The sequence below is a fragment of the Acinonyx jubatus genome, chromosome A2, assembly GCF_027475565.1.
Source record: "Acinonyx jubatus isolate Ajub_Pintada_27869175 chromosome A2, VMU_Ajub_asm_v1.0, whole genome shotgun sequence".
NCBI lineage: Eukaryota > Metazoa > Chordata > Mammalia > Carnivora > Felidae > Acinonyx > Acinonyx jubatus.
This window is the reverse complement of record NC_069383.1, coordinates 148,032,905-148,057,299: the sequence shown is the minus strand read 5'-3', so window position 1 is coordinate 148,057,299 and position 24,395 is coordinate 148,032,905. Positions and strand designations below refer to the sequence as shown.

General features: G+C 40.5%; 1 protein-coding gene across 1 annotated transcript in view; it reads right to left on the bottom strand.

Annotated features, from left to right (window-relative positions):
- Positions 1-24,395, bottom strand: part of PRKAR2A (protein kinase cAMP-dependent type II regulatory subunit alpha) — a 108,492-nt gene that overhangs the window by 12,308 nt on the left and 71,789 nt on the right. Inside the window, exons 4-8 of the mRNA XM_027038680.2 lie at positions 23,245-23,328; positions 17,274-17,380; positions 15,454-15,607; positions 5,512-5,613; positions 5,269-5,343 (exon numbers count right to left, since the gene is read on the bottom strand). Coding sequence (XP_026894481.1) covers positions 5,269-5,343; positions 5,512-5,613; positions 15,454-15,607; positions 17,274-17,380; positions 23,245-23,328 — 522 coding nt within the window. The remainder of the gene's footprint in view (positions 1-5,268; positions 5,344-5,511; positions 5,614-15,453; positions 15,608-17,273; positions 17,381-23,244; positions 23,329-24,395) is intronic.

Below are 24,395 nucleotides of genomic sequence, written 5' to 3'. Positions count from 1 at the left end.
TTCACTGTGAATAAAACTTCCTGCTACATCTTGGAATTATCAGATTCTTACCTTTTGCCAAACTAATAGGTATGAAAATAGTTCTCACTGGGGAGACTGGGTGGCTCAGTTGGTTAAGCATCCAACTTTGGCTCAGGTCATGATCTCACTGTTTGTGAGTTTGAGCCCCATATCGGGCTCTGTGCTGACAGCTCAGAGCCTAGAGCCTGCTTTAGATTCTGTGTCTCCCTCTCTCTCTGCCCCTCCCCTGCTCTCTGTCTCTCTCTCAAAAATAAATAAACATTAAAAAATTAAAAAAAAATAGTTCTCATTGTGGCTTTTAATTTGCATTTCCTTGATTACTCAATGAAGCTGAAGCCAATTCATTTTTCACTGATGCCAGAACTATACTCTGAGAACACAATTCTCATAGTGATATCCTTCTTCTCTCTCAAAAACCTTTGAAAATACTTTTCAAACATTTCACCAAGTTTTTTTTTTTTAATTTCTTTAAGTTTATTTATTTATTTTTGAGAGAGAGAGAGAAAGCAGGGGAGGGGCAGAGAGGGAGAGAATCCCAAGCAGACTCTGCACTAACAGCGCGAATCCTGATGGGGGCTCAAACTCACGAACCATGAGATCATGACCTGAGCTGAAGTTAAGAGTTGGTCACTTAACCGACTGAGCCACCCAGGCGCCCCTTCAAGTGTATTTTTATATACTAGCAATAAATAATTAGAAACTGAAGAAAGGAAAACCACTTACAATATTGTAAAAAATGTAAAATATCCAGGTATAAATTTAACAAAGATGTGTACGACTTGAAAAGTATAAAATACTACAGAGAAAAAGTAAAAGGTAACCTAGGGGCACCTGGGTGGCTCAGTCGGTTAAGCGTCCGACTTCAGCTAGGTTATAATCTTATAGTTCATGGATTCAAGCCCCACATTGGGCTCTCTGCTGTCAGCACAGAGCTCACAGTGGATCCTCTGTCTCCCTCTCTCTCTGCCGCTCCCTTGTGCTTGCTCTCTCTTTCAAAAATAGACATTAAAAAAAAAATGACCTACATAGAGATATACTAAGTTCATGAACCACTGACAGTAAGCTTTTTTGATTAGAATGTAAGTGACTGACACCAAGCTTTTGATTATTGAGGCAACCATTTCAAAGACACCTACCTTGACTAAACATATTGCCAGCCACACTAAATAAAGAGCCAGGCTGCCCCACCTACGAAGTCTCCCTTTTATTTTAAATGTTTATTTATTTATTTTGAGAGAGAGAGAGAGAGAGAGAGAGAGAGAGAGAGAGAGCGTGCCTGCGCGAGCGCAGGCGCACGAGCGGGGGAGGGGCAGAGAGAATCCCAAGCAGGCTCTGTGCTGTCAGCACAGAACCTGATGCAGGGCTTGAACTCACAAACCATGAGATCATGACCTGTGCTGAAATAAACAGTTGGACGCTTAACTGACTGAACCATCCAGGTGCCCCATGAAGTTTCTCTTTTAGAAAGCCCTGAGAAATGCAGAAAACTGACCACTTGAGGGACCCCACTTTTCTCTTCCCACAACCCTAATTCCTATTCTTACATTTTAAATTTGCCAATAAAGAGTGAACCTGCCAAACCCTGGGCAGCCCACCCTCATCCCCAATAAAGACAGAATTCCAGGTCCCCCACCCCCACCCTGTGACCTCACTGTGTGGCCCTGGGTGTGCCATATACCCTCCAGGATCTGTGAGTAATAAACTTTGTTTTTTCAAAGTTCCTTCATGGTTGTTGCTAAGCCTTGCAGTCATAACAAGAACCACAAGGGCCAGTCCAGACACAACACTGGCTCTGGAGAAATGTCTGTGGGGACTTTTGAGAAGTGGTACAGGACGAGGTGAGTGCCCCAGGCATTCCTAGCTGACAGCATCACTACTGATGGCCTGAGACTGACACAAAACACTCACTATTGTTACAATGTCAATTTCTCCCCAAATTGATCTAAAGTTTCAACATAATCCCCTCTGAAAAATCCCATTGGTAGAAAGTATTAAGCTGGTTCTAAAATATATACAGAAATGCAAAGAGCATTGAGGAGCCAAAATAATTATGAAAAAGAACAAAAATTTTGGAGGGCTTAAACTATCTGATTTTAAGACTTAGTATAAAAAGTTTTTATAATCAAGACAGTGCAGTATTGGCACAGAGGCAGACATGTAGATCAATGGAACAGAGACCAGAAATAGACCTGAAAATATACGGCCAAATAGTTTTCAGTACAAGCGTCAAGGCAACAAGATAGGATAATCTTTCCAACAAATGGTACTGGAACAATTGGACATCCACATGCAAAACCTTGTAAAAACCTTACAACAGTATAAAAATTAACTCAAAATGGATCACAGATCTAAATGTAGGAGTTAAAACTAGGAGATATCTATAACCATTCTGTTCAACATAGTAGCATGTGGCTATGGAGCACTTGAAATATGGCTTCTATAGATTTAGGTGTGCTGTAAGTACAAAATATACATTGAATTTTGAAGACTGAGAAAAAAAAAGAATATATTTCATCATTAAATTTTTATATCACTTAGATGCTTAAATGGTATTATTTAAAGATATTAAGTTAAATATGTCATATTATTAAAATTAAGTTCACCTTTTGAAAAAAACTTGGCTGCTAAAAAAATTTTAAATTACATCTGTCTCACATGATATTTATTGAATGGTGGCCTAAAGGTAAACATTATGAGAAAATTGTATTGACCTTGCAAAGATTCTTTTAAAATAGGACACAAGAAGAATGAATTGCAAGAGAAAAAAAAAAAACTACAAACTAGACTCTTCAAAATTAAAAACTTTTGCTTTTTAAAAACTGCCATTAAGAAAATTAAGAGACAAGACACTGCCACAGTTTGGAAGAAATATTTGCCAATCATCTGTCTGACAAACGATTTGTACTTAGAACACATAAAGAACTCTTACGACTTAATAATAAGAAGCCTAATCACCTAACTGTAAACAGGGCAAAAGATTTACAAAAACTTCACCAAAGAAAACATAAGGATGGCAAGCAGTCACAGGAAAAGATGCGGCAAATGCAAATTAAAACCAAAATGAGACACCACTTCATACCCACTAGAATGGCTAAAAGTAAAAAGACTGTTGATACTAAATGTTGATGAGGATGCATAGCAACTGGAATTCTGGTACAGTGCTAGGAGGATGCAAAGTGGTAGAGGCATTTTAAAAACAGTTTGGCAGGTTGTTAAATATGCTTTTACCATATGGCTTAGCAATTCCATAAAAACATATATCCACACAAAGACTTGTATAAAAGTGTCCACTGCAGCTCTATTCATGATTGCCCCAAACTGGAAAGACCTCCAATTCCCTCAACTGGTGAATGGAAAGATAAATTATGGTATATCCGTACAGTGGAATACTACTTAGCAATAAAAATAAACTATCTGCTGACACATACAACATGGAAAAAAATCTCAAAAACATCGTGCTAAGAAATCAGACACAAAAGACCACATTATGATTGCATTTATATGAAATTCTAGAAAAGGAACTTCTGTAGTGTTGAAAAGCAAATCAGTAGCTTCCAGGAATAAGGGGGTGGAGCAGGGGATTGACTACAAATACAAGTGAGGAAACTTCTTGGGGTGATGGAAATGCCCTGTACTATGATTGCAGGGATGGCTACAAAACTCTAGAATTGTACACTTAAATTTGGTGATTTTATTGTATATAAAATACACTGTAACAAAGCTGCCAAAACAAACAGAACAACATAAAGCACAGTTTCTAATTCAGTAGGTCTGGGGTGGGGCCCAAGAACTTCATTTCTAATGATTCCTATCAAGTTCCCAGATGACACTGATGCTGCTGTTCTTGGGACCTCACCTGGAAACCCCTGTCTAGGGACACTGTCAAAAGGGGTCTATAATAAGCTGAGGTCATCTTAATTTGTGCCCATTCGGCACCATCTAGCACTCTCATCTTCAAGAGCACAGACACTCCAGAAAACACTGTAGCTTCTCATACCTCTTGACATACCTTCTAAAAACCTGCTGACATACCTCCTGAAGGCCTGGGGCTTTCAGGATGACATGAAGGCCCTTTGGGAGTAAATTAAAGCATCTCAGGTTCAGAAGCAAATGTGACTAGTCAACAGGTCCCATTCCTGCAACTCAGTGCTACATTCTTACCATACCAGGACACCTGTCCTGGAACACAGCTCACACCCACAGGCCTTGTTCATATTGTTCTCTTGCCCTGAAAGACCTTTCCCTGACCTCAACTGCTGAAGCTGCACTTATTCTTTAAGCCCAGCCCAAATGGCATTTCCCCTACAAAACATTACAGAATACTTCCTTTCCTACATTCTCACTGTCATTTACACATTCCTTCATTATAGTGTTTATATCTGGTCCTACTTGTATATTGTAATAAGTGTTTAGAGAATCAAACTAATTTCTAATTGAAGGAATTATTAACAGCAGGAGTCCTAAAAAACAAAGGCATTTCAAAAGGCCATATAGTTTTTTTGTTAGTCCTTTTTCTCTGGGAGTTTCTCTCTCACCTGCTGTGATTAATAAGCCTGGTACAGGGGTGGGCTCAGGATTTAGGCTTCACCAATCTGTCTTTCCTCCTCCTAGCCCCAGCTCTGGCTTCATAATGGGGAACACTATCCAACCCAGGCCAACCAGGTATCTTCCCAGTGCTCTTACCAAACCACAGGCAGAAGTTTACACCTGGAGAAGTCTTTACACATCATTAAAAACATCATCATAGCAGACAAGGAAAATTATTACACAGTATTCATCACAATGATCCAGGTCACTGTGTGATGATCCTCACAGCATCCAAAAGTCACAAGAGAGAAAGGCACAAAGGAAACATTAAAGACAACTTACAAATCTGATCAATTACTGAGGACTGAAGGCTGGCTTGTGTTGGATTGGCTAAGAGGGCACCTTTGTGTCAAACATAGAAGGTAAAGGGCACAAACCTTCAACTTTCTCCAGACTTTAACACCAATGGATGAAGTTTACTCAGGGTCAAAAGAGAACTATGTCCAAAAGAACAAACACCAGAAGCCACAGAAAGGTGAATGGAGGCAAGAGATGTGCATATGTCTGTGAGAGGAACATCAACGGGCTTCATAGGACTCTGCAGGAAGTGTGCCCTAGTAGCTGGCAACATGAGCTCCCAAAGTGAGAGGACAAGGGTTGCACTAGTCCTTCAGGAGGGTTGACTCTCTCAGGAAAGGAGCTGCACAGGGCCCCACTCACCTGTGTGATTATGCGCTCTCCGTCCTTGTAGACCTTCTCTCCTATTACATCCACAATTTTCATTCGTTCTGACACCTGAAACAATGGACATACCCACAAACTCTAAGGAAAAGACCTCAACTGAAAGTCACAAATAATATCTATACAACACAGAAATGGGTTAGAATAGTACAATTTGAAAGCTTAATAGATTAGTTTTAAATCTTAACTCTCCATAAACAGACTCTTATTCATACACTTTACCTCTAGTGATTTAAGGAGGGGCACAGATTCAATAAATGATTCAAACATCCTTCTCTTTTTTGCATTGTTTTTCACTATGATTCTTCTAAAAGTCACACGGTCCTACAAGAAAGAACATGAAAATTCTGGTAAATGCCTCTGTAAGAGAATATCTATGGATGGTTTAATTAACTGGGTGACAGCAAATATCAGAGGACCATGGAATGTACCAGGCCAACTGAGTGTTTGATGACATTTTAATCTGAGTCAACGCTGGAAGAAAAAGACTTGTAGCTTGTTGTGTCAGACAGATGTCCCACACATCATTGCTTGCTATCTGGTACTCCATGAGTGCCACCTATGGGTCATAAATAGAATACAAAATACAAAACTCCCAATCGAATACTTGTAAGCTCACAATCATTGTTCGATGTGAAAAGATGCACCTTTAGAAAAAGGAGATAAAACAATCTGAGGGCTCTTGCCCTGAAAGACTTTACAATCTCAATGGGGAGACAATATAAAATATTGGGAATAAAAAAGCTACAGTCCAAGACAGCATATGAAATGTGCTAGGTGAACTATAAAGACAAGAGTTAGTGTCATGAGAATTCTCAGGAGGGAGAGAGTGTCCCTAGTCAGTTAGGCTGGAGTAATCAAAGATAGTCTTGTTGCAAAAATATAAATTTTGGGGAGACCTAGAGTAAGGGGAGGATTTAAATTAATGGAGAGAGAGGGGAGGCAGGAATGTGAAAGGTCACTCGACCCCAGCAAGTCATGGAGACAGCTAACCAGAGCTATAGCCAGGCTCCTCTCAGATACGTGTATATGTGTGTAGGGAGGGACACACAGTCAGGAGAAGGTTAATTGCTTAGTTTTAGGTTTCTTGTATCTAAGTTAATTGTACCTTTTGTCCACCTCAGGCTGTCGGGAGTGGAAAGATTTTTTTTTTCTTTCAGAGTACATAATGAAATCCTAAAGGCCAGCAGAATGAAACACAGCAAGGGGGTTAGGACATGTTTAACTGTAGGTTTTCTATTTTAGTATTCTCTATGATGGGGTGGTAGTGGGGTGGAGACACCACACAGAAGACAACTGAGTTGAGATCACCCAGGAGCCTTTTAAAAATATAGATGCCCAGGTCCACCCTAGATCTGCTGCTTTATGATTCTCCTCTCCCTCTGCAGGGCCTACACATGAGTTCACAGCTTTGCTGCTCAGAACGTTGTCTATCTGTGAGTATCAGGCCATTGTCACCGTAAAACTGGCTCAGATTAGAGGGAACGTACTTGTGCACAGAACTAATTAAAAAGTCCTGCATCTCTTGCTGCCTGCCTGCTTTCCTCCTCATGGACCCATTGTGCAGAAGGTGCTGACCACACAGCCCCCAGGAGTTCTAGACCCACACCCCCCAACTCCCAGGCCTGGGGAATGCAGGCATTTCTCTTCCCTAGAGGTTTCAATCAGATTTTGGCCTGACTCTCCTTGGCTCACGCTGGGTCCCCTGCCCTAGATGAACTAACTAATCATATGGCTGGGAGGTTTGCACTGTGCCTGGCCAGGCTGGACTCATGTGTCCCCTGGGCTGGGGTGGAGTGGGAAGGAGAGGGAAGGCTCCCCTGGAAAGATGCTGGGCCACAACAGACCCTAGGGTTTCTGATGCGCAGCCAGACTGAAGTACACCAACCAGATACAGCCATGTTGGGGATCACGCAGTCACAGGCATGACACCCCTTCCCTTACATCCCCCCCAAGTGTTAGAGTCATGCAGCTCCCTGAGAGTTGAAACTCTGTTCAACCTGGTGCCCAAGCCCTGCAAACCTCTAACCCCAGCCCCATGGCTTCCCTGGCTAGGACTGCCATATCCTAAAATGGAAATAATACGCACCTCTGAGGGCACAGACAGGCCTTATACTCCTAGCATGAGCTATGGCGGACTGCAACCCTCCCTCTCAACTGCTGTACAAGTCATGTCTGCTCTCCAGTATATAGCCAAATTCTGCTCCATTTCTTCTCCATCTGTCTGCTTGAAAAGAGCCATTCAATCTCAGATTGTTCTAATGGGTTGCATCATTTGCCACTACTTTTTTAAAGTCCAAGGTTAGGGATGTATCATTTAAAATATTACTGTCATACTGTGGAATATTACTCTACTATCTTTAGACTTCAGTTTCTACATGTTTTCTGGGCCAATCTAGGCATGAGTGCTATGGAAAGAGAACAAGCAATCAGAAGTGAGAAAATGGAAATTATAAACTTCTCTTCCTTCTCTTTGAGTAGGCATTGTCAGAAAAATCCAGTATTTAAAACACCTACCTATAAAGTCACAAAGATTGCTACAATTGCAATAGCAAACTCTTTCTAGCTGAAGAGAAAACAACTGATAGCTCTCACAGTGACTTATTTGTGTTCCAACCCTTTCTATGTGTACTTCCATCCTTCTGCTGTGCAAGGCCAGCTCCCGTGGCTGCAGAGGGCATGAAAAAGCACCAGACACCAAGCCAGCTTTCTGGGAACTTCCAATGGAGCTGTGAAAAGGAAACTTGAACTGTGAAATAGTGGCTCCAGCAGGCAGCAAGTGTTCAGAGTCCAGCAAAGAGCCTGAAGTTTAAAAAAGAGAAGGAATGCCGCCCTCTCCTGTGGCTGCAAGTGTTCCCTAAGATGGTTTCTATCGACTTTTACTCTAGCAAAACAAAGTGGGAGCAGGGACTAAGTGTAGTGGTCATGGTGGCGGCTGCCCCCAGTAAGGGAAAAAAAGTAGAATCCAACTTGAGAAACTCAAGTGACAATACCCCCCTGCTTTGGCCTCAGAAGGCATTTCCAAGGCCTTACAAGTTACAAGTAAGAAGTCAGGCTGTAGAGGACGTTCTGGGAGCCACTATCCTGGAGGCGGTTCTAAAGCTTTTGAGAGGGCTTGGGCTATTAAGTACGTGAACAAAGAAGGAGAAAAGCAGAGGCCAGAAGGGCATATATATATATATATATATATATATATATATATATATATATTTAAGTTTATTTTTGAGAGAGAGAGAGAAAGAGGGAGAACCAGCAGGGGAGGGAGGGGCAGACAGAGAGGGGGACAGAGGATCTGAAGCAGGCTCCACGCTGACAGCAGACAGCGGGATGCTGGGCTCAAACTCATGAACCATGAGATCATGACCTGAGATAAGTCAGATGCTTAACCAACTGAGCCACCCAGGTTCAGAAGGGCATATTGTTAGGCCACTTAAGACAGAAGCGAAAGGAAGAAAAGACTGCAAAGGATAAGGCTAGAAAGTAGAAAGACAAGGCAGAGATGTCAGGAGAGGAAGCTTCAGGACGAGAATGGTGATAAGCAGCACCACGATCATGGAGAGCAGGTGTCCCCATTCTGCAGCCCCTACTTTGTGTGGCACCAAGGCTGCCTGTCTTATGCCCCTGCTGAATTCTCATACCCCAACCATGAGGCAGGTGCTTTTACAGTTCAATTTGTTAAAAAATATTTTTTTTTCTATTGAGACTTTCTCTTTGACCCAGAGGTTATTTGGGAATGTGTTATTTAATTTCCAAGTGTTTGGAGATTTTCTGGTTATCTGTTATTAATTCCTGGATTTCTTCCAGTGTGGTTAGAGAATATGCTGTCTGATTTCAACTTTTAAATTTGTCAAGTTTTATTTTATATGCCAGGATATGGTCCGTCTTGGTGAATGTTCCATAGGCTTGATTGAAAAGAATGTGTATTCTACTGTTGTTGTATGGAGTGTCCTATAGATTTCAATTAGATCTTTTTGGTTGACGATACTGTTAAGTTCTTCCACATCCTTCCTGATTTTCTGTCTAGTTGTTCCACCACCTTTGGAGACAGAGGTGTTGAAGTCTGCACTTCAGCAGACTAATTGTGGATTTGCCTATTTCTTCTTTCAATTCTTTTTTTTTTAAATTTTTTTAATGTTTATTTATTTTTGAGACAGAGCATGAACGGGGGAGGGTCAGAGAGAGAGGGAGACACAGAATCGGAAGCGGGCTCCAGGCTCTGAGCCATCAGCCCAGAGCCCGACGCGGGGCTCGAACTCACGGAGTGTGAGATCGTGACCTGAGCTGAAGTCGGACGCTTAACCGACTGAGCCACCCAGGCGCCCCTCTTCTTTCAATTCTTACTTCAGGTTTTGCTTCATGTATTTTGAAGCTCTGTTGTTTGGTGTATACATAGTTAGGATTGCTATGTCTTCTTGGCAGATTAAACCTTTCATTATTATGTAATGTTTATGTAATCTTTGTCTCCAGTAACTTTCTTTGCCGTGAAGTCTATTTTATCTGATATTAATATAATTACTCCTGCTTTATTCTGGTTAATGTTTGCATGGTGTGTGTGTATATATATATATTTCTATCCTTTTACTTGCAATATACTTACATCATTTATTTGAGTGAGTTTCATGCAGACTTGTCTCTGTCATTTAACTGATATACTTAGATCATTATATTTACAGTAATTATTCATACATTAGGGCTTAAGTCTACCACTTTACTGTATGTTTTCTGCTGTTCCCGTTTTATTTTTGTTTTTTGTTCCTCTGTATCATTTTCCTGTTATTCTTGTGGGTTACCTGAACACTTTTTAGAATTTGATTTATAGAACTTTTTTTTTTATTTTTTATTTTTTAAAATTTACATCCAAATTAGCATATAGTGCAACAATGATTTCAGGGGTAGCTTCCTTAATGCCCCTTACCCATTTAGCCCATCCCCCCTCCCACAACCACTCCAGCAACCCTCAGTTTGTTCTCCATATTTATGAGTCTCTTCTGTTTTGTCCCCCCACTTTTATATTATTTTTGTTTCCCTTCCATTATGTTCATTTGTTTTCTCTCTTAAAGTCCTCATATGAGTGAAGTCATATGATTTTTGTCTTTCTCTGAATGACTAATTTCACTTAGCATAATACCCTCCAGTTCCATCCACGTAGTTGCAAATGGCAAGATTTCATTCTTTTTGATTGCCGAGTAATACTCCATTGTATATATATACCACATCTTCTTTATCCATTCATCCATCGATGGACATTTGGGCTCTTTCTATACTTTGGCTATTGTTGATAGTGCTGCTATAAACATGGGGATGCATGTGTCCCTTCGAAACAGCACACCTGTATCCCGTGGGTAAATACCTAGTAGTGATCGTAGGGTAGTTCTATTTTTAGTTTTTTGAGGAACCTCCATACTGTTTTCCAGAGTGGCAGCACCAGCTTGCATTGCCACCAACAATGCAAAAGAGATCCTCTTTCTCCGCATCCTCGCCAATATCTGCTGTTGCCTGAGTTGTTAATGTTAGCCATTCTGACAGGTGTAAGGTGGTATGATTTATAGAGCTTTTGAGTACATCTGTTTGCACATAGTATTTTAGCAGTTGCTCTAGGCATTATACTTATATATGTAACTTATTACGGTTTACTTATGTCAACATTTTAGTAGTTTGACTAAAGTGTAGAAGCTTTACTTCCATTTGGATCTCTTTACCCTCCCCCCTCCTTTTGAGTATAATTGTCTTAAATATTTCCTTTACGTACACAGAGAACCACATCAGACAAAAACTTTGCTTTAAGCATCTAAGATATTTTAGAAAACTCAAGGGAAGGACAGTCTTTTATATCTCCCCATAGTCTACTTCTTCTGTTGTTCTTTCTTCATGTTCCAAATTTCCTTCTTGTATCACTTCCCTTCTCTATGAATAACTTCCTTTAGCACCTCCCCCCCTTTTTTTAAGTTTATTTATTTATTTTGAGAGAGAGAAAGCAAACACAAGCAGGGGAGGGGCAGAGAGAGAGGGAGAGAGAGAGAATCCCAAGCAGGCTCTGCACTGTCAGCACAGAACCCAACACAAGGCTTGAACTCATGAACTGTGAGATCATGACATGAGCCAAAAACAAGAGTCCGATGCTTAACCAACTGAGCCACCCAGGCGCCCACCTTTAGCCATTTTTTTAAGGTAGGCCTGCTGGTGACAAAGTCTTAGTTTCCTTCTACCCAAGGATATCTTCCTTCCTGAAGAATATTCTCGCTAGGTACAGCATTCTGAGTTGACAGTTCTCTTTTTTCAGCACTTGAAAAATGCTCTGCCACTCCCTTCTGGCCTTCGTGGCTAGGAAATCTGGTATCATTCAAATTGTTGTTCCCTTATAGTTAATGAATTTTTTCTCTCTTTCAAAATTTTTTTCTGTCTAGGGGCGCCTGGGTGGCTCAGTTGGTTGAGCATCTGGGTCATGATCTCATGGTTCGTGAGTTCAAGTCCAGCATCAGGCTCTCTGCTGTCAACACAGAGCCCACTTCAGATGGTCTATCTCCCTCCCTCTTCACCCCTCCCAATCTCTCTCTCTTTCTCAAAAATAAATAAAGATTAAGAATTTTTTTTGTCTAGTTTTCTGAAGTTTGATTAAGTTGTGTCTTGGCATAGATTTCTTTGGGTTTATACAATTTGGAATTCACTCATTTTCTTGAATTTGCAGGTTTATTACCTTTCACCAAATTTGGGAAGTTTTCAATTATTATTTCCATACTCTTTCTCCTCTCCTTCAGGGATTGTATTAATTCAAACATTGTATCTTTTGTTACTGTCCCACACACTCTGTTCATTTCATTTAAGTCTATTTTCTTTCTGTTGTCCAGACTGGGTGATTTCTATTTTTCTATCTTCAAGTTCATGGATACTTTCCTCCCCCATATTCATTCTGTTATTGAGCCCATCCAGTGAGTTTTTATTTTGGTTAATGTATTTTCTAGTTCTAAAGTTTCCCTTTTGGATTCTCTTTCTATCTTCTATTTCTCCACTGAGACATTTTAGTTTTTTAAGTTTATTTATTTACTTAGAGAGAGAGAGAGAGAGAGAGAGAGAGGAAGGGAAAGAGAGAAGGAGAGAGAGAAAATCCCAAGCAGGCTCTGAGCTGTCATTGTAGATGCAGGGCTCAAACCCACGAACTGCGAGATCATGACCTGAGCCAAAATCAAGAGTTGGATGCTTAAGCAAATGAGCCACCCAGGCACCCTGACACCTTCTAATTTTTTCTCTCTTTTTTTTTTCAAGTGTGTTCATAATTGCTTGTTGATAGCTTATATAATTGGTTATATGACAACTGCTTTAAAATTATCATCAGCTAATTCCAATATTTTTGTCATCTTGGTGTTGGCATCTGTTGATTGCCTTTTCTCATTCAGGTTGAGAATTTCCTTGTTCTTTGTATAACAAGTGATTTTCTATTATATCCTGGACATTTGGTGTACTATGCTGTGAAGCTATGTATCTGATTTAATCTTATTTTGCAGCACGGTTTAGGTACAGTGTGCATGTACATGTGGGAGTGAATGTTCATCTCCCCTCTGGGTCCCATTGACACACTCTGGCAGGGAAAGTGGAGTGCCAACTAGTGACACCACATATCACCTCATTTTGCCTCTCTGCTGATGGGTAAGCCTGTAAGTTCAGCTTGCTGCTGGCCCCAGTGACACTGTGGAGAGGTAGAAGCAGTTTTTCCAAATACCGGTATTTGGTATTTGGCTGGAGCAGGGTGGTATTAACTGTTCTGCTAGGCTGCTCTTTTCCTGCTCCTTTAGCTAAAGCGATCAGGCTTTTCTTGGGGTTGTTTTTGTATGTACTTGTTGGTGGATCTAGGTTGAAGGCTTTTCCACAACGCCACCTGGGATATATATGGGAAGCAATAAAGAAAACCCAAGAAACTCACTCTCTTGTTCTTAAATCCCATGATCTCTAGCCATTCTACCTTCTTTCCATCTTCCAGGGTCTTCCTAAGTTTGTTTGTTATATGATATCTGGACTTTTTTTAGTTTTAAGAGAGAAGACTACTGAGGAATGGGACTATTCCACCTTGGCCTGGACCAGTACTTGGCTTGGACATCAATGCATTTTAAAACTCAGTTTATTTTCCCCCATTACTTATTGATCTATGATTTACCCTTGGATTTTTCAATCACTGGGCCCCCGAGTGTGTGATCTCTTCTGAAGCTGTTGTATCTTTCATCTCTCAGAACATTCTTTTTTTTTTTTTTTTAAACATGTATTCACCTTTGAGAGACAGAGAGAGATAGAGCACGAGAGGGGGAGGGGCAGAGAGAGAAGGAGACGAAGAATCCAAAGCAAGCTCCAGGCTCTAGGCTGTCAGCACAGAGCCCAACATGGGGCTTAAACCCACAAACCGTGTGATCCAAAGTCAGACACTCAACTGACCAAGCCACCCAGACACTCCTCTCAGAACATCCTTAGTTCTACATCAGTATATCACAGAAAGGTGCTCTATTATGTCTTTAATAGGTGATTTCATTTGAGAACTATGTTTTTTTTTTAATATATGAAATTTATTGTCAAATTGGTTTCCATACAACACCCAGTGCTCATCCCAAAAGGTGCCCCCCTCAATACCCATCACCCACCCTCTCCTCCCTCCCACCCCCCATCAACCCTCAGTTTGTTCTCAGTTTTTAACAGTCTCTTATGCTTTGGCTCTCTCCCACTCTAACCTCTTTTTTTTTTTTTTTCCTTCCCCTCCCCCATGGGTTCCTGTTAAGTTTCTCAGGATCCACATAAGAGTGAAACCATATGGTATCTGTCTTTCTCTGTATGGCTTATTTCACTTAGCATCACACTCTCCAGTTCCATCCACGTTGCTACAAAAGGCCATATTTCATTTTTTCTCATTGCCACGTAGTATTCCATTGTGTATATAAACCACAATTTCTTTATCCATTCATCAGTTGATGGACATTTAGGCTCTTTCCATAATTTGGCTATTGTTGAGAGTGCTGCTATGAACATTGGGGTACAAGTGCCCCTATGCATCAGTACTCCTGTATCCCTTGGATAAATTCCTAGCAGTGCTATTGCTGGGTCATAGGGTAGGTCTATTTTTAATTTTCTGAGGAACCTCCACACTGCTTTCCAGAGCGGCTGCACCAATTTGCATTCCCACCAACAGTGCAAGAGGGTTCCCGTTTCTCCACATCCTCTCCAGCATCTATAGTCTGAGAACTATGTTGATAATGCTACGGTATACATTTAATTCTGCTTGTAAAGTAAACGTAAGCAAATTATCACAGATGTCAATACCTTAAAAGTGATATTTAAAATTTGGAATTTGTACAAGAGGGTAATTATTATATTTAAGGAGGTAGTGAGTTATGGGGTGCCTGGTTGGCTCAGTTCGTTGAGCATCCGACTCTTGATTTCGGCTCAGATCACGATCTCACAGTTCGTGAGATTGAGCCCTGCGTGGGTCTCTGCACTGACAGTGCAGAGCCTGCTTGGGATTCTCTCTCTCTGCCCCTCTCCCACTTGCTTGTGCATGCTCTCTCTCTCTCTCAAAATAAATAAACAGACATTCAAAAAAAAAAAGAAGGAAGTGAGTTATAGGTTTTGAAGGCTTCATGATGCTGAAGGAAGCAAGGTGGACTATGGACAATACAGGACAGGGATCATAGTAGGGCTGTGCCGTAGACATTCTAGGAGAGTTCTCTTTCCCAGAATATGGCAGCCAGACTTTCTAGTCACCTAAACCTATTGGATATTGCACAGACCAATGCACAAGTGGGTGGCGGGCCATAGAGAAAAGTGACTCCTAGAGATGGAAAACACTGTTGGCAGAGCTTTCCATGACAATTCTTTTTCTAGGCTGCCTCTTGTATAGAGAGTTATCCCTCCCCTCGCTCTCTTTCTAATAAAAACATGAACAGAAAGTGTAATAAGAGCTGACATGACTGCAAGGTCATAAGACTGTCTTTTCCCTGTAATCTGGAGTAAATGGTTTGTTGACAAATCACTTTGGAGAAATGGAAAAACACATTGGTGCAAGACCTTTCATAATGTCTTTTAGAGAACTGGCTATAAAATATAGTGTGAACCAACAGCCCAAGGACAGAAAACCAGAAGTAAGGGGAATCAATACTGTGCCATACAAGAGGAATCACTTCTGTAACTCACCAGTCCCCAAAGGGAGCCTTCTGAAGTGGCAACGATGGTAGCAGCTCTCGGGGTGTTGTACATCAGAGCAAGTTCTCCAAAACTGCCACGGTTGTCATACTGACCAACTGAGCGAGTTTGATTATCTTTTGTTACTAAAATATCATAGGTTCCCCTGGAAGCATAACAAGAAATAATTTCATTTATTACTTCTAATAATAAACTTAAGAACCTGGCAGGTGGCACATGAATAGAAGGTACAAACGATTAAGACAGGAGATTTCCAACAGATTTTTACTAGTATACAGAAATACAAGAGTTTTGCATTTTGTCTTTGTACTCTGTGACCTTGATAAACTCACTTATCAGTTCTAGTAGCCTTTTTGTAGCTTGGGATTTTCTAGGGAGGATCATGATATCAGCAAACAAAGACAGCTTTACTTTTCCTTTTCCAATCTATATGCCCTCCCTTCCTCCCTCTTTTTCTTCTTTTTCATTGTCTTATTGCATTGGCTAGAACCTACAGTACAATACTGAATAGAAATAAGAGCAGATATCCCTGTCTTGTTCTTGATCTTAAGGGGAACACAGTCGATCTTTCACCATTAACAATGATGTTGGCTATAGGCTTTAAAATAAATTCCTTTAATCTGACTGATGAAAAACCACATCTATTCCTAGTTTGCTGAGAGTTTTTATCATGAAAACGTGTTGCATTTTGTCAAATGCTTTTGCTGAAGGGATTAAAATGATTATATGGGATTCCTTTTGTAGTTTGTTGAAAGCCAGGATATAGAATTGATTAAAATAAAGAAACCAAAAGGTACAATTTTCTATCTATTGACTACTAATGACTGCTAGAGAATAATACTCAGAACTGACAAACATTTAGACAAACAGGTGCTCTCAATACATCACTGAGGCAAACTTAAACGTATCAATGTTTCTGCAAGAGAACTAACAACATATAGCAAATTCCTTAAAGAGACCTTTTTACCTGGTGATAACCATTTCTAGGCATTCTATAGGAGATAATCTGAAGAGGGTGGTTCCTGTCAGGTCTGAGAGGGGGTCAGAAGGAGCTGCTGAGATGGTATTAACAGCTCAAGAGCTTATGACACACTAAGGCCAGCAGATCAAATCCATATATTTCATGTCTCCCAATATGTCTTATACATGGAACAGAGCCAGAAGGGGCCAGGGACATGAAGGGTGAGGCAGTGTATTCATGTGTAAAATTAGGCTGGGACTGAAAGATCCAAGTGACAATATAGCAAAATGGCTTTTTTTTTTTTTAATATGTGTTAACTTAAAAAAAAATTTTTTTTTAACATTTATTTTTGAGACAGAGAGAGATAGAGCATGAACGGGGGAGGGTCAGAGAGAGGGAGACACAGAATCTGAAACAGGCTCCAGGCTCTGAGCTGTCAGCACAGAGCCCAACGCGGAGCTCGAACTCACGGACCGCGAGATCATGACCTGAGCCGAAGTCAGCCACTCAACCGACCGAGCCACCCAGGCACCCCGCAAAATGGCTTCTTTATGAAATCAATTCACTTGAACACTGGCAAGTAACATGTTTATAGAGAACATCTTGCTTAATTGTAAAAGAGACTTTTTAATGTTGATAATGGCAACCCAAATATGGGTTGTACTGAGGACTAAGGACAGCAGTAGATAGAGGGGGCAGGCTGTGGACAAGAGGCACAAACTTTGAGAAGCTTGTACACCTGGTCCTAACTCCTCTCTGAGATGAACAAAAAAGCATAGGGTAAACCACTTGCCCTGAATCATGAATCTTAATAACTGTAGCCACACGACTGCAAAGCTCCATCTCCTACCGTTCTATGACATAAAAGTTGTCTCCATCATCTCCTTGGTCAATGACATGCTCATCAACTTTGACTGTCCTTTCAAACATGGCATCAAGGACTTGAGAAAGTTGTTCCTGCAGGGGATCACACAAAGAGAAAATATGGCTTTTACATTTGCTAGGGGAAAAAAATGACTATGCTCATCTCAGTTTGTGACTACACAGTGGAAGTACACATATCAGACTGCTCCCATATTCAAGCAAAAACCTAAAAGCTGTCTGAAACAAATGTTTTTCCTGTGACCATTCAGCTTTGTATCTCCATGAACACAGCACAGTTGCCAAGTTTTCTGAGGCAGTACTGCTTTGAAAAAACATTTCATAATTTATGCAAAAATAGGTATATAAATCATTGGTGTCCATTCTCCCAGCCATGCCCACATGACTGTCAGGTGCCTTGATAGCTCTACTATGTCATCTGTAAAGCCATGTGATGCCATCTTCCTGTAGGTGTTGATCTTAACAGGATCATCAAATCTAAAGGGCTGAGATGGACTTAGAAATTACCTCACAGAGCAGCACAAGTGCTCTGACTAGCCACACACATCACTTAACCTCTCCAAGCCTCAGTTAATCCATATTTTAAAAAGGGTTTAATAGTTTCTAGCTCATTGATTTTTATGACTAAAAAAGAAAAACCTAAAGGAACTATTTATCGCACAACAGGTACTCCAAAATTGACATCTGTTCTTGGACAGCTATTATTGCTTCAATCATTTATATACAACACGTACAATTGCTTACTCACACCAATAACTATAACCAGAAGGTAACTATACTGATAAGTATAATAACAACAAAACACGGCTATTAAATCTAACAAAACAGTGGTCTCAGTCTAGGGGCAGCATCCCTTTGTCAGGGAGGGAGATCAGTGACTGTCAGTGGGCACTAAAGAATATCAGTTTCAGCTCAAAGAAAGACTTTATCTTTGGAGGAATGTAGACTGAAGACCTGACAAGGAAAAATTGTACGGCTGCAGAATTCCGTGTCATTTAGTGTTCTGTCAGTGTGACTGTGCTGCCTAAAATAACTGAGTATCACTAAAAGCATGTCTTTAGTTCCACAGTCCCATGTGTGTTGAATACTGTAAAAGCTGACAAATACTAAAAAGGAAGTGCTATTCCTGTACATTCCACATTCACGTGGAATGTGAGCCCAGTGTTGCCAGAAGTCTCATGTTTAAATACAGGTAACAATTCAAATTTTCATGTATAATATGGACCAAACACACCTAGCTGTAACTGGCCTGTGGGCTGTCCACTGGCAGCCTCTCAGTTTGAGTAACTTTACTCTGGCCTGGACTCTTCAAAAACATCAGTGTCATGACAATAAAGTATAAGGGGAGAATTCTAGGTTAGAGATGACTAAAATGACACCAGGGCAACCAAAAGCAACATGTGATTCAGGATTGAAATATAAAACAAAAAAGCTATAGAAAATTTTACTGGGAAAATCAGAATATGGCCTGGATGTTAAATAACAATACTGAACCAATGGTAATAGTGGTACTGTGCTAATGCAGGAAAATATCCTTGTTCTTAGAAAATACATCTTATAAAGTATTTAGTGGCTAAGAGTCAAGACGTCTTAAATATATTCATAAATAGCACTGAACAAAAAAAAGCAGCTCATATGTATTTATGTGTGTGTACATATACAAAAGCAAGAAATGTGGCAAAATGTTAACAACTGGGGAAGGGTACATGAGTGTTCATGGAGCTATTCTTTTGACTCTCCTGTAAATTTGAAAATTTCAAACAAGAAATTTGGAAAATAATTTTTTTTTAATGTTTATTTATTTTGGGGAGGGAGAGAGGGAGGGAGGGAGGGAGGGAGGGGAAAGAACAAGCCAGGGAGGGGCAGAGAGAGAGGGAGACAGAGAATCCCAAGCAGACTCTGCTGTCAGCACAGAGCCCAACATGGGGCTCAAACTCATAAACTGTGAGATCATGACCCAAGCCAAAATCAAGAGTCAGATGCTTAACTGACTGAGCCACCCAGGTGCCCCAGGAAATAAATTTTTATTTTATTTATTTATTTTTATTTTTATTTTTTAAAGAATGCTTTATATCCGATACGGGGCTTGGACTCACGACCCTGAGATCAAGAGTCGCATGCTCTATTGACTGAGCCAGCCAGGAGCCCCAGGAAATAAATTTTTAAAAACTGAAATAAGGGTGCCTGGGTGGCTCAATTGTTTAAGTGTCCAACTCTTGATTTCAGCTCAGGTCATGATCTCACAGTTTGTGAGACTGAGCCCCACATGGGGCTCTGTGCTGTCAGCTTGGGGTTCTCTCCTTCCTCTCTCTGCCCCTACCACTCTTCCGAAATAAATAAATAAACTAAAAAAAAAAAAAAAAACTGAAACAAATATACTCACCACAATGGCTATAATTTTGAAAGACAGACAGTAACAAGTGTTGGTAAGAATATGGAATAATCGGGAATCTCCTATATTGCTGAAGGAATACACAATGGTACAACCACTTTGAAAAAGTTATGGCAGGTTTTTATAAAATCAAACATACCTACCCTATGACTCAGCAATTTTTCCCTCAGGTATTTTACTGAAGAGAAATGGGGGGAAAACATTCAAAAAAAGACTTGTACAAAATATCCATAGTATTATTCATAAGAGCTAACAACAAGAAAGAGACTTAAAAACAAAACAAAACAACAACAAAAGAGACTAGGTATCCATCAACAGAAAAATGGATAAGCAAACTAGTATTTTCATATAGTGGAATACTACTTAGCAACAAACAAGGAATGAACTAACATCACCAGCAATAACACATACTGATATCAGTGACCCCTTGATACTATGTTCAGGGAAGAACACAATATAATTTCTGTTGCAGGCTGGCTAAGAATGTGTGTACCTACTCTAGTCATGAGGAAACATCAGAGAAATCCAAATTTGAGGTACATTCTACAAAATAACAAACCAGTAGTCTTCAAAGTGTCCAGATCATGAAAGACCAGAAAGGACTGAAAACCATGGCAGACTGAAAAGAAGTTAAGAACTAAATGCAATGTGATTTTCTGGATTGGATCCTTAACCAGAAAAAACCAAATTGGTGAAATCTGAATAAGGTTTCTAGTTTAAAGAACAGTATTGTAAGAATGTTAATTTCCTGGTTTTGATAGTTGTCCTATGGGGATGTAAGATGTTAATACTGGGGGAATCTGGATGAAAGGTATATGGAACTCTGTACTATCTTTGCAACTTTTTTGTCAGTCTAAAACTAGTTCAAAATAAAAGGTGAAAAAGGAAAAGGAATGAACTATTGATCTGGGCAACAGGAATGAACCTTGAAAACTGAGTGAAAGAAGTCTCATACACAAGAGTGCATACTGTAGGATTCCATTCATATGAAATCCTATGAGAGACAAAATTAATTTACTGTAGAATAAATCAAAATAGTAGTTGCCTCTGAAAGGAAGAGGCAAGAATTGATCATGAGGGGGCATGAGGGAATCTTTTGGGGTGGTAGCCATCTTCCATAACTTGTTAGGGAGTTTGGGTTACCTAAGTGTACAACATTTATCAAACTTCAGAGAATGTACATAAAACTCATGCTTTAAAAAAAAATTTTTTTTTAATGTTTATTTATTTTTGAGAGAGACACAGTGGGTGAGCAGGGGAGGGGCAGAGAGAGAGGGAGACACAGAATCTGAAGCAGGCTCCAGGCTCTGAGCTGTCAGCACAGAGCCCAACACGGGGCTCCAACTCACAAACCATGAGATCATGACCTGAGTCGAAGTCAGATGCTTAACCCACTGAGCCACCTAGGCACCCCAAAATTCATGCACTTTAAAAAAAGTTTTTAATCTTTATTTATTTTTGAGAGAGAGAGAGAGAGAGAGAGAGAGAGAAAGACAGAGTGTGAGGGGGAAGGGGCAGAGAGAGAGGGAGACACAGAATCCAAAGACGGCTCCAGGCTCCAAGCTGTCAGCACAGAGCCTGACATGGGGCTCAAACCCACGAGATCATGACCTGAGCTGAAGTCAGAAGCCCAACCAACTGAGCCACCCAGGCGCCCCAAAACTCATGCATTTTTAAAAAAATGTTGTATTTGAAAGTGAGAGAGCGTGCACATGTGCTCGTACATGGTATCAGGGGAAGGACAGAAAGAGAGGGAGAGATAGAACCCCAAGCAGGCTTTGTGGTGTCAGCTCAGAGCCTCACACAGGGCTCAATCCCATGAACTGTGAGATCACGACCTGAGTCAAAATCAAGAGTTGGACATTCAACCTACCAAGCCACCAGGGGCCCCAAAACTTAAGGATTTCATTGTATGCAAACTGTATATAAAAAACTTACAAACAAATATTGAACTCTAGTTCATGCCAAAGTGTTTAAAGGAAGGTATAATGATATCTGCAACTTACTATGAAATTAACCCAAAAAAGTAAGATGGGTTAATGCAGGGGCCAGCAACAGCTGCCTGTTTTTGTAAATAATGTGTGTTGTTTTTTTTTTTTTAATTCATTTATTTATTTTGAGAGAGAGAGAGAGCACAAGCTGAGGAGGGGCAGAGAGAGGCAGGGAGAGAGAGAGAATTCCAAGCAGGCTCTGCACTGTCAGCACAGAGCCCAACATGGGGCTCAAACTCACAAACTGCAAGATCATGACCTGAGCTGAAGTCGGATACTTAATGGACTGAATCACCCAGGTGACTGTTTTTGTGAATATTGTTTTATTGGAACACAGCCACATCCTTTCATTTATGTATTGTCTATGGCTGCTTTCCTGCTATAATAACAGAGTTGAGTAGTTATGACAGATATATTTACTACCTAGTTCTTTAAGAAAAAGTTTACTGACCCCTTTGCTGAAAGATGGGTATATGGTATACAATGCAGCAAGCATAGTAAAATGTTAATGTTAGAATCAAAGCAGTAGATAAATGTGTGTTCCATAAAAGTCTTTCAACTTGTATTTGAATATTTTCATGACAAAAATGCCAGAAAAATATAACTAAATCTGAAATTTTCGTTACCATTTTTCAACATTAAAATGGTAAAATAAAATGGTATAATGGTATTCTTCAACACTAAGAAAACTCTGAATATTAGACTGACACAGCAACTTCCCTTAGAACATTAAAAGGGATTTTGTTCAGTAGATAAAGAAGCAAGTCCTCTTTCCCTTGATACAGATGGATCTTCTAGGGAAAATAAGTGACACAGACCAGTATTTCTCACAACCAGCCTTTCTTTGAGGTCATGGGCCTTGTTTTATTCCGCCTGAGACTAATAAAGCTCCTGCTCTCTATCTCCATCAAGGGAGGGAAGACAGGTTCAAGCATAGGTCCTACGCCAGAGCCCTGAGGACACACACCACTCCCCACGCCTGAGTTCTTTGCTGAGAAGTAATCACAAGAGATGCCCCACATTCAAGGTCTGAGAAGAAGTCACACACTTCCAGTGGGTTAATTGCTACCAGAGAAGAGAACTCCATACTAGCAACTTTGGATAAATTACTCTGCAGCATAAATTCAGACCCTCCAAATGCTTTCAGCCAGGGTCATATAAACCTGAACATTTCCTTTCAACATGGCCAAAGAGCATGGTCCTTGAAGGATACTGTCTTTGAGGAAGTACCAAAGCAATTCAGAGAAATACTAGAAGTCATCTGAAAAGCTCATTATGATGAGTTATGGAAGTCAACACAATGCAAACATTGTAAGGAGGATGAATCTAAAGTTTTATACCTCATATGGCTGAGGCTAAGATTGCAAAAGCTTTTTTTTTTAAGTAGATTCCACACCCAGCACAAAACTTACAACCCTGAGGTCAAGACCCAACCTGAGATCAAGCGTCAGATGCCTAACTGATTGAGCCACCCAAGCACCCCCACAGAAAAACTGTTTAAATGACAAATAGGAGAAAAGCCAAAATACAAAAATATTTTTAAAAACCAATGTTACCTGATCAAGATTTTTGAAAAGGAGAATATCTTTGCAAGCTTCCTGAAGTCTGCATCTCTGTTGATCAGTTTTAGGATGAATCACCTGCCAATCCAAATAAAACCAGGGAAATATTTTTATTCCAATTTAAAATCTGACTTTATTCACACATCAGTACATTTCTTTCTCCTAAGTGGGAAAAATTAAGAGCACATTTACTGTAACTTTAATTCTATACAAATACCAAGCGGGGCCCTGATCATGGAGGGGCAATGTGATGGGGGTGAAGAGCACTCACCCTGGAGCCACTCACTGACTGTGTAACTGGCAGCAAGTCAGTTACCCCCCGGGAGCCTCAGTGTCCTCATCTGTAAAGCAGAGGGCTATAGACTTGTTCATTCAACAAATATTAAGCATCTACTGGGTGCCAGGCACTGTTCCACTTCTGGGGACACAGCCAACACACAGATAAAAACACCAGCTCTCATCCAATAAATATGTAAAACATGTTAGAGAGTGACAGGAGAAAAATAAGAGAGCTAAGGAGAAAAACAAGGTAGAGAAGGGTGATAAAAAGTGTGTGTGTGGAGGGGGCAGATAAGGCCTCACTGAGAAGGTAACATCTGTGTAAAGATCTCAAGGAAATGAGGATAACTTCAGGGAGTGAGCCATGTGGACATCTCTGTGGGAAGAGCACTGCAAGCAGAGGAACAGTAAATGAAAACAAGGCCTTGTGGCAGGTAAAGAGCATGTTTGAGAAATAACCAGGAGATGGGTGTGACTGATGCAGAGCGAGGGGGAAAGATCAGGAAGAGACCAAGTTGGGGGGCTGGGTGAGAGTGATGCCCAAATCACAGAGGGCATTATAAGTCACAGAACTAGAACTTTTCCCTAGCCAAATGGAGGCAATCTGAAGCTTCTGACTGAGAAGTGAAAGAGATCTACCTCATGTTTTTAAAGGTTCATACCGGCTACTGACTGCAGAACAGCCTTGAGGGAAGAGTGGAAGCCAGGAAACTAGTGCAATTATTCCAGTACCAAGATGGCAGTGGTTAGGACCAAGGTGGTAACCATGGAGGTGTTGAGAAGTAGTGGAATTCTGGATACGTTTTGAAGCCTGAGCCCATTGGATTTTCTGAAAAACTGAATGTAGGTATGAAAAAATAAGAGGA